The 15,108-nt window shown below is 44.6% G+C and overlaps 1 protein-coding gene across 9 annotated transcripts in view; it reads left to right on the plus strand.

Moving 5' to 3' along the window:
• The first annotated feature begins 4,511 nt into the window (after positions 1-4,511).
• Positions 4,512-15,108, plus strand: part of USP25 (ubiquitin specific peptidase 25) — an 86,547-nt gene continuing 75,950 nt past the window's right edge. For 5 of the 9 annotated variants that reach the window (XR_014938858.1, XM_015880475.3, XM_085527559.1 and 2 more), the window contains exon 1: positions 5,275-5,518. Coding sequence is in view for 6 of the 9 variants with exons in the window: in XM_015880475.3 (XP_015735961.1) it covers positions 5,420-5,518 (99 nt within the window). In the remaining 3 variants the exon portion in view is untranslated. Of the gene's footprint in view, positions 4,864-5,274; positions 5,519-15,108 lie in introns of those variants that run through there. The other 4 variants (XM_015880498.3, XM_085527573.1, XM_085527583.1 and 1 more) reach the window with 2 other exon arrangements.

A 15,108-nucleotide genomic window follows, 5' to 3' on the forward strand; every position in this document is an offset into this window, starting at 1 on the left:
CATGCTCTCATGATGCTAAAAAATATAAGAACTGATATGCTTTCAGCCTAAACACTGGAAAGAATAATTAGCTGAAGTTTCAGAAAGGATGTTTTTTTTTTTTAACAATTATCAATATTTTAGTACTATTTACATATTATTTATTATTTATTGCTATTGAATTTAAGATTCAATTGAGATAATAATCTGCTGTGAAATGTCTTCCAGTAAATTAGTTACCTTTCCAACGAAAGAAGCATTTTAGGGAGAGGTTCTGAAACTTGCTATTGCTTGATAAATAATGGGCAATGCGTTGTAGAACGACTAGTTTTCAGTGTTGAGCTCTAAATTACCTTTAGCCACATTGAAAAACACCTTATTGCCTCTCAGGAAGGCTGTGTGAAATATATCATCAGTGCACAGGAGTGGTCAAGAAAGTAAATCAAATGTGAAGCTGGCTAAGGTAAGGCATTCGAAGCAGGTTTTCAGGCTCTCTGAGAATCCAGAGGTGGGTTCTATGGAATTCAGCTGCAGTTCTCTTTTGTTGTTTGCTTATTTTAAATATAGTATTTGACTTTTAGGAGGCATATGAATAGACAACTGCTGTCTAGAACCAACCGGAAGGTGAGGGACCTTCACATTTAAAATACATACATCATGGAATATGAGGCTCTGTTTTGTACAGTAACAAAGCTTACATTCATATCTTTTAGCTTTATGTTTTGTTTTTAAAGGGCTTTTGTGTGTTGATTTCCCTCTTCCCTGAGTTACAGCTTTACTAATCTTTTGGTTTGATTCCCGCAGGGAGTAACCAACAGGAGATTTTGCAGTCACAGAAGCAACATCTGAACACTCACCAGTGATACAGAGAGTAATTGTTAACATTTTGGTTTAAAAGGTGTTGTGCTTAAAAAGCTTCTGGAGCGGTGTTGCTTTTGTTTCATGTGTCAGAACTATTTACTGCAAAGATAAAAGTGGAAGTGTTCCAAAATGGGCTTTATAAATGCACATCCACAGAAGCTTTTCTCTAGGGTTAATGCTGTGTGTTCATAGCATTTAACGTTTCATAGCATTGCTATGAATGCTATCAGTTCTCATGGCTGATATAACAGGTCACACATTTGGGAAAAGAAAACCAAGAGGTTGTACTTCCTGAGGAAGTAATCAGTGTAGCTACAGTATAATTAAAGTCCTAAATAAATGATGAGCTTAAAGACAAAAACAAACCTATTGAAAAAAAAAATAGGGGAAATAATAAGCTATTTTTTGTTGTACATGATCTTTTTATATGACAAAATGTGCTAAAGAGGTTTGTGGTTGGCTGAGGTCTTCTTTTCTTTTCATACAAATGGGAAGACCATGAGAACCATGAACAGGAGCACAGTGTGTGTGCAGTGGGCAGTCTGCAGACAGGCGCAGTCACTGCCTGGTTTAAGAAGTGGGTGAAGCAAAGCTCAGCATGTGCTATTGCTGAGCCTGTGTCACCCTCTCTTTCAGGCTGGCACAGCTGTTCAGCTGCCAGCCAGTGAACCATTTTGGGGAAGTGATCTAGCAGAAAAACAAGCGGTGTGGGGTGGTAGAGCTGCAGCTGTCCTTCAGGTGGATCTACTCTCTAGGGGGCTGGCGGCCAGGGTGAGCACACAGGACAGCTTTCCTGAGGGCACTGAGCAGCTGGAGGTGAGGGCTGCGCCCAGACACTGCAATGTGGTTGCCAAATGATACCCTACCCTGCTTCACCATTAAAAGGTGAGGAGAAACTAAGGCTGAACTTCCAGGACGGTAATATTTAGCCTGTACTATTTGAGATATTAAAGGTACAGTAAGGTATGTTACCCAACTTGTAGCCAACTCTACCAGGAACAAGGAAGGGATTAAAAAAAAAAAAAAAGGAAATAAATTTCAGCTTTTGAGACTCATAAGCAAACATAATCACACGGTCTTCATTTTCCTGTGGACCAAAAAGCTCCCTTTATGATCAGTTTTCTATGCACTGTCACCTATACAACTAGCAGTAAAACGCTCCCAACTCTGGATATGAGACAGCTAAATGATTGCTGCAGACTAGCAGGAGGAGAGCAGGATGTTAAGGTTCCTTGTTAAGGTGGCATGTCTCAGAAACAGTACTTCTTGAGTACTGTTGTGCAGAAGGTTAGATGAAATTACACAATTTAAGAAAGCAATCTCCTGTATGGCTGTTTTCATGCAGTACCTGCAGGAGTGACAGCTCGAGGGCCTAGTTATTGTGCTGAATTCTCTGTCGCACACACAAAATGAATGTGGGTTCCAGCCAACGGGATCTGGAAGCAGAAAAGGAATGAAGGATCCCTAGAAATCAAGCAGCCTTCTTGTTCAGTTTCTTCTGAAACAACCGTTCCTTACATATACTAAGGAACACTATCAGTGAGTCAACAGCTCTTTCTAAACACGGCCTGACAAAATACAGATTCTAGTGCTAAATGTACCTCACATAGAACTTATGCCACGAAAGGAACACGAAACTCAGTTCCAGCAGTACGGTGGCCCAGATGTGTTTCAGTTGTAGATCAGTGTCTCATGGGTGTGTTCATCAGGCTTCTTCTTTTTTCTTTCTTTTTTCTTTGCTTAAATGATCACTCGAAAGTGATATTTTCTTTTTCTTTTTTATTTTATTTATATATATACTTTTTTGCATTTTATTTTTTTCTTTTTTTGGGAAGAGGTGAGGGGAAAGAGGTAGAAAAGGGAAGGAATTTAATGGAAGATGATACCTTGTCACCCTATCTTGATTTGAGGTAAATTGAGTAAAATTACTAATTCTTTTCAACACCTTTTTGGATCCATTCTGTCTACCTGGGAAACAGACTTGAACAAATTATTGCAAAACAATTTCTAGTACTGCTTTTAGTGGGACACTGAAGCAAATACTTCCAAAGAGTATAAGCGATTAATGCCTTTAATTGAAGTTATCTGATTATGAACAGTGCAGCATACATAAAAACAATAACAAAAAACCCACCACCAACAAAACAACAAATACACAGTGTAGAATAAGCTGTAAAATAATATAGTAAATCTATATTTTGGAAGGGAACAGGAACTGGTCCAGCACTCCAGCTTAGCAGTGCAACAGGAAACTCTTCTCAAAACAAACCAAAGTCCTACTGTTCACAATCTTACACAAAGACACTGGTCTAAGAAGAGATAATTTCTGCTTACTCCCAGAAAAGCAATTTGTAAGCTGTTTTTGATCTCATTATATCATCTTCGTTGTTTCTCGCCCTTTGTGCAATAAACTCTTAGGGAACATTGATTTTAAAAATTGCTTTGTATTTTGCAGCATAAAAAGCAGAAACGTTAAAACTGATACAATCTACGAGCACCAAGCCTTAGAAAAGGAACTATCGATCAAATTGCAACACCTCCTGCTCAGAAACTGCAGTGAATTAAGGCAATATTTAAAGGTTCTCACGAGCTGTGCAAAAACTGGCACTTTTCTTAAGGACCAAGAGCTTGCAGAGATGTCATTGCCTGATAACCTCATCTTATGTGGGGAAAGAAATTGAATTACGGAGTCATAAATGCTCTGTATGGCAGACAAGCAGCACACAACTCATTTCAATGCACTGGGCTTGCAGCTGCAGAGCTTTTGGAACATAGGCGAGCCATTCTCCCAAGCTTTTCCTACAAATCAGACTTCACCAATGCGAGAAACTCAGGTGGGACACATTCACCATCCCCTGGACTGTGTCAAACCCACAGGCCTATCCATGCAGTGCCAGAGGATGGCAGGGGGAAGCAGCTGGGGCTGTCACCAGTTGGGCCTGCAAACTGCAGTGTGGAGAGTAGTGCATACAGATACCCAACCCGCCCCTCATCCCCTGCACTTCCTATGACTTACTTTCTCCCGGCTGCAAGGATGCTCCAAACCTAGCTTCTTGCCATTTTCTTGACTCCACAAACTGGTCTTAAATAAATTATTTACGTATTTATTTTTCCATAATGCCGTTCGTCTGAGGTACCATAATTTGCAGATCTCTACACACAGACACAGACAGACAGACAGACACACACACACACACACATCGTCCTAAGCAGCTCCCATTTGTTCCCATTTACCCCTCGAGCTGACTACGGCCACCTCGCAGCCATTCCGGTCAAGTTATGGGGGAGGCGAGGTGCATCCTCAGGCCCCGTGTCAGGACAGAAGTCGCTGCCCGGGTAGCCGCAGAGAGCAGGTGAGTGCCGCTGCCGCCAGGTCCCGCACGGAGCCCGTTCTCCCGCGGGCATTCGACGGGCTGCAGCAGCTCCCGCCTCCCTGAGCACCGGGCCGGGGAAAGAGCAAACCCCAGGCGGAGACACCGCCGAGCCCGGCCGGGCAACGGGGCCGCTCGGGCCGGGCCGTCCCGCGGGTCCGTGTGCGGGCTCCGCCACCAAGATGGAGCCAGGCGCTGCCAGCAGTGCGTCCCGCTAGGCAACCGCAGGGCAGGCAGCCCGAGCAGGGCAGCGGGGCTCCGCTGAGGCAGGTGCGCGGGGCGGCGCTGCCGCTGGGAACCGCGGCGGAAGAGCTGAGGGCGGGGCCGGCGGCGTAGGCCGCGCTCCGGGCACGCTGGGCGGTGGCGGCCGCGCTGGGAGTGACGGCGGAGCCTGTGCCGATCGGCGCTGCCCCATGGCGGCCGCCCGGCTCGGCGGCCCGCCCGCCTGGCGGTAACTCGGGCTCCCCCTCCCGCCCCTCCTCCTCCTCCGCCTCCGTCGCCGCCGCCTCCTCCTCCTCCCGCTCCGCTCGCCCAGCCCGGGCCCGGCCCAGCCGCCACCGTCGCCCGCCCGCCGAGCCCGGGGCGCAGCCGGGAGCCGCGCGGGGCCATGACGGTGGAGCAGAACGTGTTGCAGCCCGGCGGCGCCGCCAAGGTGAGAGCGTTGTCCGGCCCCGAGCGCGCCGCGAGCCCCTGCCCCCGGCCGAGCCCGGGCCTAAGCGGGGCCGCTCCGCTCCCTGCAGGGCCACGGCCAACCGCGCCGCCGCCTTCCCCACCCGGGGAAGCGTGGTCCCGCCTGCAGCCGGGCCTGCGTCCGGCCCGCGCCGTGGGTCTGTCCGCAGCGCCGGCTGCGGGGTGAGCCCTGAGCCGACCGACCGCTGCCCCGGGGTGGGTGTGCGGGCCTGTTGCGCTCGTGGCTGCGGGAGGAGGGGGAAAAGCGCGGTGCCGAGGTTGCGGGAGGGCCTGGCCGCCGCTCCGTGCGGGTGGAGGATGCTCGTGTGCTTGGCATGCCGAGGCCGAGCAGTGTGTGCGAAAGGTGACAGCTATTTTGGGGCTGTGACACATACATGGCCGTGACGCTCTCTTACTGAAGTAGAAAAGCGGTGTGTTTAGGGGCTGTGTTAATGCACGTTATGAAATAGGGCTGAGCGAGTGGCGGTGTTACACATCTTTTAATGTGGATCGGGAGTTGCTGAAAAAGCTCTTCAGAAATGGATACCCTCTGTAGTTCTTTGCTTGCAGCAAATGGGACTGGCAAGGGGAAGAGGATCCCGGAATCTAAGCACGGGGCTCTCTATTCCCCCCTGAAGGTAACTGTTGCTTGCTCGTGTGCCCGCCCTGCTTACAGGACAGACCTGCCTCCTCTCCCCTGCTGTATTTCGTTTTTTTTCCAAGGCATGTCCTGGTTTTGTGGGATCATGGAGGTAGATCTGCATTGGCATAGTCAGGATGGAAGTTTAATGGCAATGGTTACACTTCATAAACAGTGATGAAGATGTAATTGGTCCAGGTGGTGCAACTTGCATTCACAAAGCTCTCCTGGAGGGCGAGGCAGGTATCTCTTGGCTGCTGTCAGCTAGGAGCATGTATTTTGGCAGCTTCTGTAGGAAGAAGAGGGCTGAATGGACATTTTTGTCCCTTCTTTCCTTTGTTGATGTGGATTTCAGTTGAGGAGGGCTAGCAGACTGCATGCCAGGCTTCTGCTGATTGGGCTTCTGCTTTGCTTTCTGTATTTGAATATTTCTTCATTGGTGGTATTTATCTGACAGCTTTCCTGAGAAGTTGGTCTTCCACAAAATGTATAGTTGATGCTTTACTTAAATATCCCTTAATTACTGTATTGGACATTCTGTTACATAATCCTCGCTGCACCCTTCTAGGACTATCAGTCTATCAGCTGCGCTACAGGGAAAACGTTATGGATGAACTATTGCTTACAGGTCAGGAGTTCAGGAGGATCACAGTTTCAGGGATTTCTTTACTGTGAGGGTGACAGAGCACTGGAACTGGCTGCCCAGAGAGGAGGCAGAGTTTCCCTCTCCGGAGATATTCAGAACCCGCCTGGACATTTCCCTGTGCAACCTACTCTAGGGAACTGCTTTAGCAGTGGCTTGGACAAAGGTGGGTCTCCAGAGGTCCCTTCCAATCCACCTTTACAGTTGTGTGTAATAAGCTTAAAAAGTGGCTGGGGGTTGAATCGTACGGGTCATCGGGCGCTGTATACACAGAATTAAAGTCAGAAAGAATTCTGAGGCTGACATTTCTCTATGAAAGTAAATTACTACAGTATCTACAGAAGCTGTATAAAACTACAAACTTTATTTCATAGTACAGGTTTGTTTTTTTTTTATTTCTGTTGAACCATGTGATTATTTTACTGGGATTCCTTATTACCTGCTTCATCCTTAGTTGCATTCTGGGGGAGGCAGAAAAAAACTTGAGAATATCTTGCAAAAAATCGTGTTAGACTCCAATCATTATTTAGTGAGGCAATCAAGCAGCTAACTGGGTGAAAGACTTTGACACTGTACTGTTTATTCTCCTTTAAGAAGAAAATTTATGGAAGTACAGTGGCTTGAGGCATGGTTGGAGGGATTACCACTAGCTCATCATCATCCCTCAGAAGAAGGTCCCATGCTCTGTAAATAGAGTTTGTTCTGCAGACCTCAAAGTTTGTTGTGATTGTTTTCTGTTAGTACAAGGAGACCACATCTAAACAGAATTATATTGGATTTCCAAGAGATGGCTGAGTCACCGGCATACCTTATTCACAACTCTGGTTCCCAACATTGTTCATCAGATGTTTTCTTACTGTCGTACAGGAAGTATGTGTCAAACTTAAGCGGTACTGGGAGATGCACGTTTTTATTAATAAATTCCCCAAGTACAAACAGCCCACTTCCCACTGAAGCTGTCTTTAGTTTGTTGTACAGTCAAAGAATTTGGATCAGTTCAAAGGAAATTCTTACATGTTGAGTGATCATCTTGACTCCTTATTGAAAGTGGTAATTTATCTTCTGGAGCAAATAATCAGTCTTTTTACTCTTGTCACTCTCAGCTCCTGTGTGATCCTGTGGTGTGGTGGGGTGTTTGTAGGCTGTCTGTTTTTACCACATGAAGCCCAGAGAATTTGAATGTGGCTGCAGAGTCTCTTGTGCTGTGGAGGCCCTTCTCTGGTCCCTGTTCCTGAGGCAGTGGGTACAAGAGCAGGGGTGGGGCAAAAGGTAATTTTCTAGTAATTGGGGGGAAAAAAAATGATGTGGAGAAGTCAGACATGCTTCAGCAGTGTGTCAGCCTAACCGTAATTACTGTGATGGTCATCTTGTGACAACAGATTGGAGAAACTGGATTTCAGAGGGCGATAGCTGGCGTCTCAGCTATGTGTGTCATCGAGTTCTATTGCTTTTGGGGAAGGGCTGAGTGTTAGTGTGTACATGGACTTAAAGCATACTTCATCAATCCTCTCCTTTCCCTGAAACAAAAGGATATTTGTTTCCACTCCCCTGTTATTTCAGACCTGTGATTCAGCACTATATTGGTAGTCTAATCACAGGAATAATGTTTGAGATGTCATCTCTTAAATTAATTAATTATTATTATTTTTTTTTAAAATTTCGGAGAAGCACATGTCTTTGAGGATATTTAGCACTAGAAACAATGCATGGCATTAAGCAAGGTCTAATACAATTCACTTCTTTTCCTCTTTTTCAGGGTATTGAGAAACCTCTGTTAGCTAGTGTACGTATTTCTGCTGTGCTTGACCTATTTGATGTCCTTATTGGAAGAGTGTAGTGCTGTAGTAGTGACAGCTTTTCTTTGCTGAAAACAATAGTTGCTAACTTTTTAATGTTGTGCAGTTGTCTGTACATAAGGTGATGCAGTCATGTGTCTCCAGCAACAGAAACAGTGATGTTTCTTCGGTTCTGAATGTCAGGAGGTGATCTCAGAGAATATCCCCTCGGCATTTGGTACATGCAGAAAGTATGTGAGAGTTGTACTGTTTTTCACCTTGATAGATGGTGACCTTCCCAGCAACCATACAGCCTTCATAATCTCAGTGTTACAATCCGCTGAGCTCTGGGCTGCCTCACCTGCGATTTGCCCCGTGGACCCACGTTTCCTCATGTGACCAGAGCCTCTCTTGCAGGTGTTCTCCTTCATCTGATAAGTGTTCCATGGGCCATGTAATGGGGCCAAATGACGTATCTCCCCATGTGCAGGCTGCCTCTGTGTGGGCTATGTGGCACACCAGCTAATCACGATGGGCTTGGATATGGGGAGTTAGACCTGCTTTGGCTGACACTGAAAGTTTTATGACCTCTTTTGGCCAGAGAAAGGAGAATAACCAGACTGGTGTACTACCCGTGTTGTCACCAGCCACTCAGTAGTTTGCATTAATTATTTGTAATATGCAGTTGAGTCACCAATGTAGATATACACATCTTATTAGGTAATTTAAAAGATGTTTATTAAAAACCTTCAGACCATATGCAGCTATACCGTCTGTCCAGATTCAGGCCTGTGTTTTCTGAAAGCTAGAGCTAGGCACAAAGACCAGTGACGGAGTATTTTTAGAAAGTCTCCTCAGGCTGGCATGTTGAATGCTTCCCATGTTATGAATGTTCTGCTGAGTTTTTCTGGCATTTTGTGAGCTGTTAGAATTATCGTTGTTGCTGTTGTATTAGCATAGGATGCTATGAATCTGCACCTTTTTGAGTCCTTTAGTGGTAGCTTAAAACCTGCTGCATTCTGGAAAATCTTTCACATATATTCAGTGATAATTCTGGTGACGGTAGCAGGAGTTTACAACTATAATACTGTCATTATCATCTGGCTGGTTGACGAGGTCATAAAGCAAATTACTCTTATCTTAAAATAGCAAAATATTTCGCATTTCTAAAAGTGCTTTGTAGAGGTAAGTGGGAGGATAATAGAACTGTTACTTTTTTTGTTCTTCTTCTTGAAAAGATTTGTGAAGGGAGGAAGTAGCATCTCTAATCCTGTGAAATTGTCAGTTTGTGGGTCTCTCTGGGTGAAGATAGAATGTGTTGAGCAGGTCAGACTTGAGTTGATCACAAGCAAGGAAGGGAGTATCGTTTTTAAAACTTCGGTTCTTGTCTAAATCTTCTTTTGTTTCTGGCTGAAGATTGTACCTAAGCTTTGCCGGTCCATCTATTTGATTAATTGATGGGAATCTCACCCCATAACTTCAGTTATTTAGAGTGTCGTAGAATCATAGAATGGCCTGGGTTGAAAAGGACCACAATGATCATCCAGTTCCAAACCCCCTGCTATGCACAGGGTCGCCAACCACCACACCAGGCTGCACAGAGCCACATCCAGCCTGGCCTTGAATGCCTGCTTGGATGGGGCATCCACAATATCCTTGAGCAATCTGTTCCAGCGTGTCACCACCCTCTGTGTGAAAAACTTCCTTCTAATCTATAACATGAACCTCCCTTGTCTCAGTTTAAAACTGTTCCTCCTTGTCCTATCACTATCCGCTGTTGTAAACAGTCATTCCCCCTCCTGTTCATATGCTCCCTTTGGACTGGGACTAATTGAGCCTCATGATCCTGGGATTTGGTTCAGGTGTGGAACCTCCCTGGCACCCTGACCCAGCTCAGGGCTGCCCTCTTAGAACAGATCCAAGTCTTGGTTGAACTAACAGCGATGCCTGGGATGAGCACGGTCAGCCCATTAGTGTTAGTTTTGGGATTTTGCAGGTGCCCCGTATGTGCTTGTGGGTTCCTGTGTTTTGCTGTTCTTTGCTTTCTGTGGTGAGAAACTGATTTGCAGCTTCCAGAGCCTGGCAAAAGCCAGGAGTCACACGTGACATTCCTGGTGTTCCTTTGCAGAAAAAGTAAACCAGAATCTTAAGGGCAACGTGTTCACTTGCATGTTTTCACATAGGAAGATATTCCTTTAAAAGGTAACTTATTTTTGAAATACTTTTTTTCTTGTTGACATGTTATGGTTCACTTACTACAGCTCAGAGATCTCAAAATTCAGAGTGGTGGGACAGTGTGTCTTGTCTGTGTTGCCTGTTCTTTCACGCTGAGTTGGAAAGACCTTCGTGACGGCAGCTTTGCTTTTCTGAGAAACGAAAGCGTTCTAACAGTTTCACTTTCTTGTTCTCCTGCTCGGTGTGATTGTGCAGTGTGGCAAAGTTTGCATCAAGTCAGGACGAAGTCAGTGGTGTTTTTTTTCATTCCTTTCCTTTCAGGTTTTTTGTTTTTGCTTGTTTTTCTTTTCTTTAAATGGATGTGCTAAACTTCCCTGTCAGAACCCAGTGTCTGAACTGCCGGTGTAATATTGTGGAGTCAGCAGTCAGACATTCGCAGTTTGGGAGTGTTCAGCATCTCCCCAGGGGGCTGCTCTCTGTCCCTGGGGTGAGCAGAGCAGCAGCATGCTGCAGTAACAGGCTGGAGCACCAGGAAAGGCTGCTGTCACAACAGATGGCTTTATGAATTTGGGATAGACTTCAGTTTTCTTCCTGCTAGGGAATAAAGGCTTTTTCCATTAGGTGGTGGTTGCACTTTGTCAGCTACCCACCCAGGAGTGGAAGCTGTTTGATTGGAGTGCGTGTTAATTTCACTGAACATGATTAAATTAATGCAACTTGCTCACAACTTCTGCCTGAGAACTGTGTGCACAGTATGTAGATAGGGCGGTAGCTGTCCTTGCGACACATGCAAACTTCTGGTTATTAAGGCAAGGGTAATTGATAGTGGAAAGCTGGTAACCTGAATTACAGTACTTAGCTGTGTGTAAACAAAGAGCAAAGTTGGAACTTGTCTGATGTACTCTATCTTTTCTATTAGGAAAAAAAAAAAAAGGATTATTTAAAAACACAAGAAGATACAGTGACAAACTAACTTGAAGCTGAGACTGAACTACAACAGCTTATTGCTGAATGGAATAGTGGGAGCATGTCTTGCAAAATGGGGCAAACTCATGCTTTGTGGCAAGCAAAAGAAAATAATTTTACTAGTGACCAGTTGACAAATTACATTTCTTAATTTTTTTTTTCTTCTTTTTTTTTTTCCTTTGGTGAATATTTGAAACTCTTAAGTTGGCAACAAGGTGTTCTGAACGGTACAAATCTTATGAGGAGGGTGGCTGAAGGAGCTGGGATTTTTCAGTCTAAAGGAAGAGAAGGCTCAGGAGAGACCTTATCACTCTTCACAGCTACCTGAAAGGAGGTTGTGGCAAGGTGGAAGTTGGTCTTTTATCTCACTAGTGATAGGTGAGAGGGGGGTGGCCTTCAGTTGCGCCAGGGGAGCTTTAGGTTGGGTGTTATTCTCTCTAAGTGTGGTCAGTTGGTAGAATGGGCTGCTGGGGAAGTGGCAGAGTCAGCCCCTGAAGGTGTACAAGGAACATTTAGATGTTGTGTTGAGGGACATGGTTTAGCGAGGAAATATTGTTGGTAGGTAGGTGGTTGAACTGCTTGATCTTGGAAATCTTTTCCAACGTTGGTGATTCCAAGATATCTCAGATTTTTAATGTCTTTAGCATAACATTAATATAGGTAACAAATGTTGTCAAAAGCTGTGTTCTGCTAATGCACCTTAAGGTTAAGTTAAGGTTGTAGAAAGCAGCATTTGTTTGGGCCATGGTTGAGTGCAACCACCACCTAAAATGTTGCATTTTTACAGCATTAAGATTTCCACATTCTCATGGTACCATGGGCCTTAGTTCAGAACATGTAGTAGATGGACAAAGGTCTTTGCCGGCCATCAACAAACAAGCTTTATGCAGCCTTTTAAGAATAAACGTGTGTGTTTCACCTTTCTGCTTTTGCTATCCCAGTTTTTAGAAATGAATAAAAGGAATATAACTCCATTTACATGCATTGGAGTGACTGAGGTACTCACACTGCCTTCTGGTGAGAGCTGTGGGGCTGTATCTTCCCATAGATGACAACGTGGTTATTGTCATGGTGAACATGGTGTGATGTCTGCGGTTTTAGATTTCAAAGGTCTAACACATTTTAAGTCAATAGTAAAATTTCTATGAAGTGCTTTAAAGGTAGAATTTGATCCTAGTAGTGTGAAAGACAGATTGGTGCAAAATGTCATTGAGGTAATTTCAGTTGTCTAGCAATCCTAGTGAGTTCCTGTCTCTGATGGTGGGTTTGATTTCAGTGTATTTAGGAACATCACTAATTTCAAGCTTTGTAACATTTTAATCAATGTAGGCCAGGAATCTTGCAGTTCAAGACAGCTTTATTTTGTTACCAATGAGTTTTCATAGCTGTAACTTTTTTGAGACTATCAAAACTAGTGCTGCTCTGAAAGCAGTGCCTCCTATTTTATTATGTTGGCCCACGAAGTCAGAGGCAGATATTGGTAGTGTGGCAGTAGAGGTTGAACCTTCCCACCAATATTCTGTTACATTTTGTTGCTGTGTGACAGATGGCAGCAGAGGAGCAGCCTGACAGAATGGTGTCTGATACGGAATTATGTATGAAACAAAGGCGTGTCATTGAATTCCTCCATGCAGAAAAAATGGCACCCACTGACCCTCATCAATGCTTGCTGAATGTTGATGGAAGCCAACCCGTGGATGTGAGCAACAGTGAGGCAGTTGATGGCGTGTTTCAACAGTAGCGGCAGTAACGTGAAAGTCAGGCCACATTCTGGACAGCCATACACAGTGGTCACACACCACAAAATGAAGAGCGTCTCAGTCAGCTCTATGTTCTTATGTGGCTGAGATTTTGCTCTGTCAGATAGTGTTACTGTGCTCCTTGTATCCCATGTTGTAGTTCCTATGAAAATAAGCGGGAAGCATTACTTTCAGAGTAACATACATGACTAGTTGAAATTCAGGAGCATGCTGAAAGCCATCAGCATTGAGTGTTTTCTTGAAATCAGGTGTTGTCTTATGATGGGGCCATTGTGAGAGACTGCAACACTGAGTTTTTACAGTTGTAACAGAGCCCTCTGTATGGGAAATCACAGCCTGAACCTCTGATTAATCAGCTGAGGCAAGTGTTGGGTCAGCTGTGGGAGCACAGGTGAGAGTAATTTAGCTGTGCTCCCGAAAGGGGTGGAGCTTGACTCTGCCTCCTCTAGACCTCATATAAGGGCTGACCACCACTGAGGCACCATCTCGTGGAGATTACCTCAGTATTTCCCAGCAAAGGCATCCATATCTGTGAGTTTTTCCTTATAAATAACCTTTTGAATATCTGTTTCCATCTTTGTATCCTTCCACCTTACACATGTGCATATAAGCTCATGTAGACAGAAAAATGCGTTTGATGTATTTATTAGAAGATTTTCAGAGAGTGGTGGTGTTTTAAAGGCTTGTTACATCACTGTTCAGTTGTCCTGTATCACTTGACTCCATCTAGGTGGAATCTGTGGGAATCGATGCATGCCATATAGTAGCATTGGATGTCTCTGTGGATCCTTCCTACTAATAAAGCTGTCATTATTTCACTTGTGTTGTACCCCATAATCCACATGTTTCCATTTGATTTAAGCAGGATTTTTACTTGTCTTAAGGGTCTGACACCTGGAAGTTTTGAACACTGAATTGTGCATCTACGCTTAATGCCATTTATTGCTTTTGATGACTAGTGAATACTAGGCTTGAGGTTTGTGTGTGGTTTCTGTGATAGGTGTTCTTATCACATCTGTATGACCTCAAGAGAAGTGAGGTACCTGCCTGAAATTCAGACACAGTCATAGAATAGAATGAAACTGCTTTTAGGAGTTCATTTTGATAAGTTGTGTTTATCTGCCTGGAGGCTGTGGATGCCCTGTCCCTGGAGATGTTCAAGGCTAGGTTGGATGGGGCTATGGGCAACCTGATCTAGTAAATGAGGAGGTTGGTGGCTCTGCCTGGCAGGTGGGGTTGGAGATTTGTGATCCTTGAGGTCTCTTCCAACCCGGGCCGTTCTGTGAACTGTGATGGAAGTGTTATGTGGAAGCTGAGAAACCATTTGTAAGTACGATAACACTAATAGCTTTTGGAGCACTTGCAAAGTGGCATTTCCCCTCTTGGTGTCCTTTCTCATTTGGACAGGTGCTTTCATATTATTCAGCTTCTTTTCTCCAAATTCCAATTTTGTCTCTTACACGATTTGTCATTTGTTAGAGGAGTGTGCTTTCTTTCATTTAGAGTCTTTGCCAAATGTATTTTCTCTTCATACTTGAGAGTTGTCTCATTATTTGATAGTAGTCATCTGCAGGCTTGTTAGATTCAGGCACCTATGTTTTACAGCTGTTTCTTTTTTATTTTATGTGGGATACTGGAGTTAAGCCTTTTCTTTACCACAGTGTTCCTTTATATGTTTGGAAATTGAAAAATATCACCCATCGTACTGAGAGGCTTTAGAAGTTCACTCTAGTTTTGCATGTGTCTTATGGGAGTCATATTGGAAGGCACAGAATGTGTATTGTGACAACCCCGGTTGAGCCATAATCACCCCTCATCTGAAGCTGACTGGGCTGCTGCATTAGGTACCAGTCTGTTGGCATGCTGGATAACCTCTGGGTTTTGTGATGTTAAAAATGGACAGGGGTCCCTGTTTGTCACCAGTTCCAGATCCTGTTGCCTTTGCGTGTTGCCTTGGAGCTTTTTCTAGAGGTATTGTAAAGAAGATGACTGGTAACTGTGCCACCTACTTTCTAATGCTGGGTGGGAGCGTGTATGCACCGTACAAACACTTCTGTGTTACTTGTAGACCAGGGAAGGATTTTGCAGCCACCTTCTACTCCCAGCAAACATGCTGAAGGCTTGTCATGGTTTAAACAAAAATCTACCTGTGTCCGTGATGGGGGCTGTGGGCCCCACAGGGGCCCTAGGCTGAAAGGAAAAAAAGTTAATTAGGAAAAGAAAACAGTGGCAACGATCTAAGGAGGCACACTTATTTACTAAGTACTAT

This window comes from Coturnix japonica, chromosome 1 (genome assembly GCF_054131305.1).
Source record: "Coturnix japonica strain WE chromosome 1, WE-NBRP24, whole genome shotgun sequence".
Classification (NCBI taxonomy): domain Eukaryota; kingdom Metazoa; phylum Chordata; class Aves; order Galliformes; family Phasianidae; genus Coturnix; species Coturnix japonica.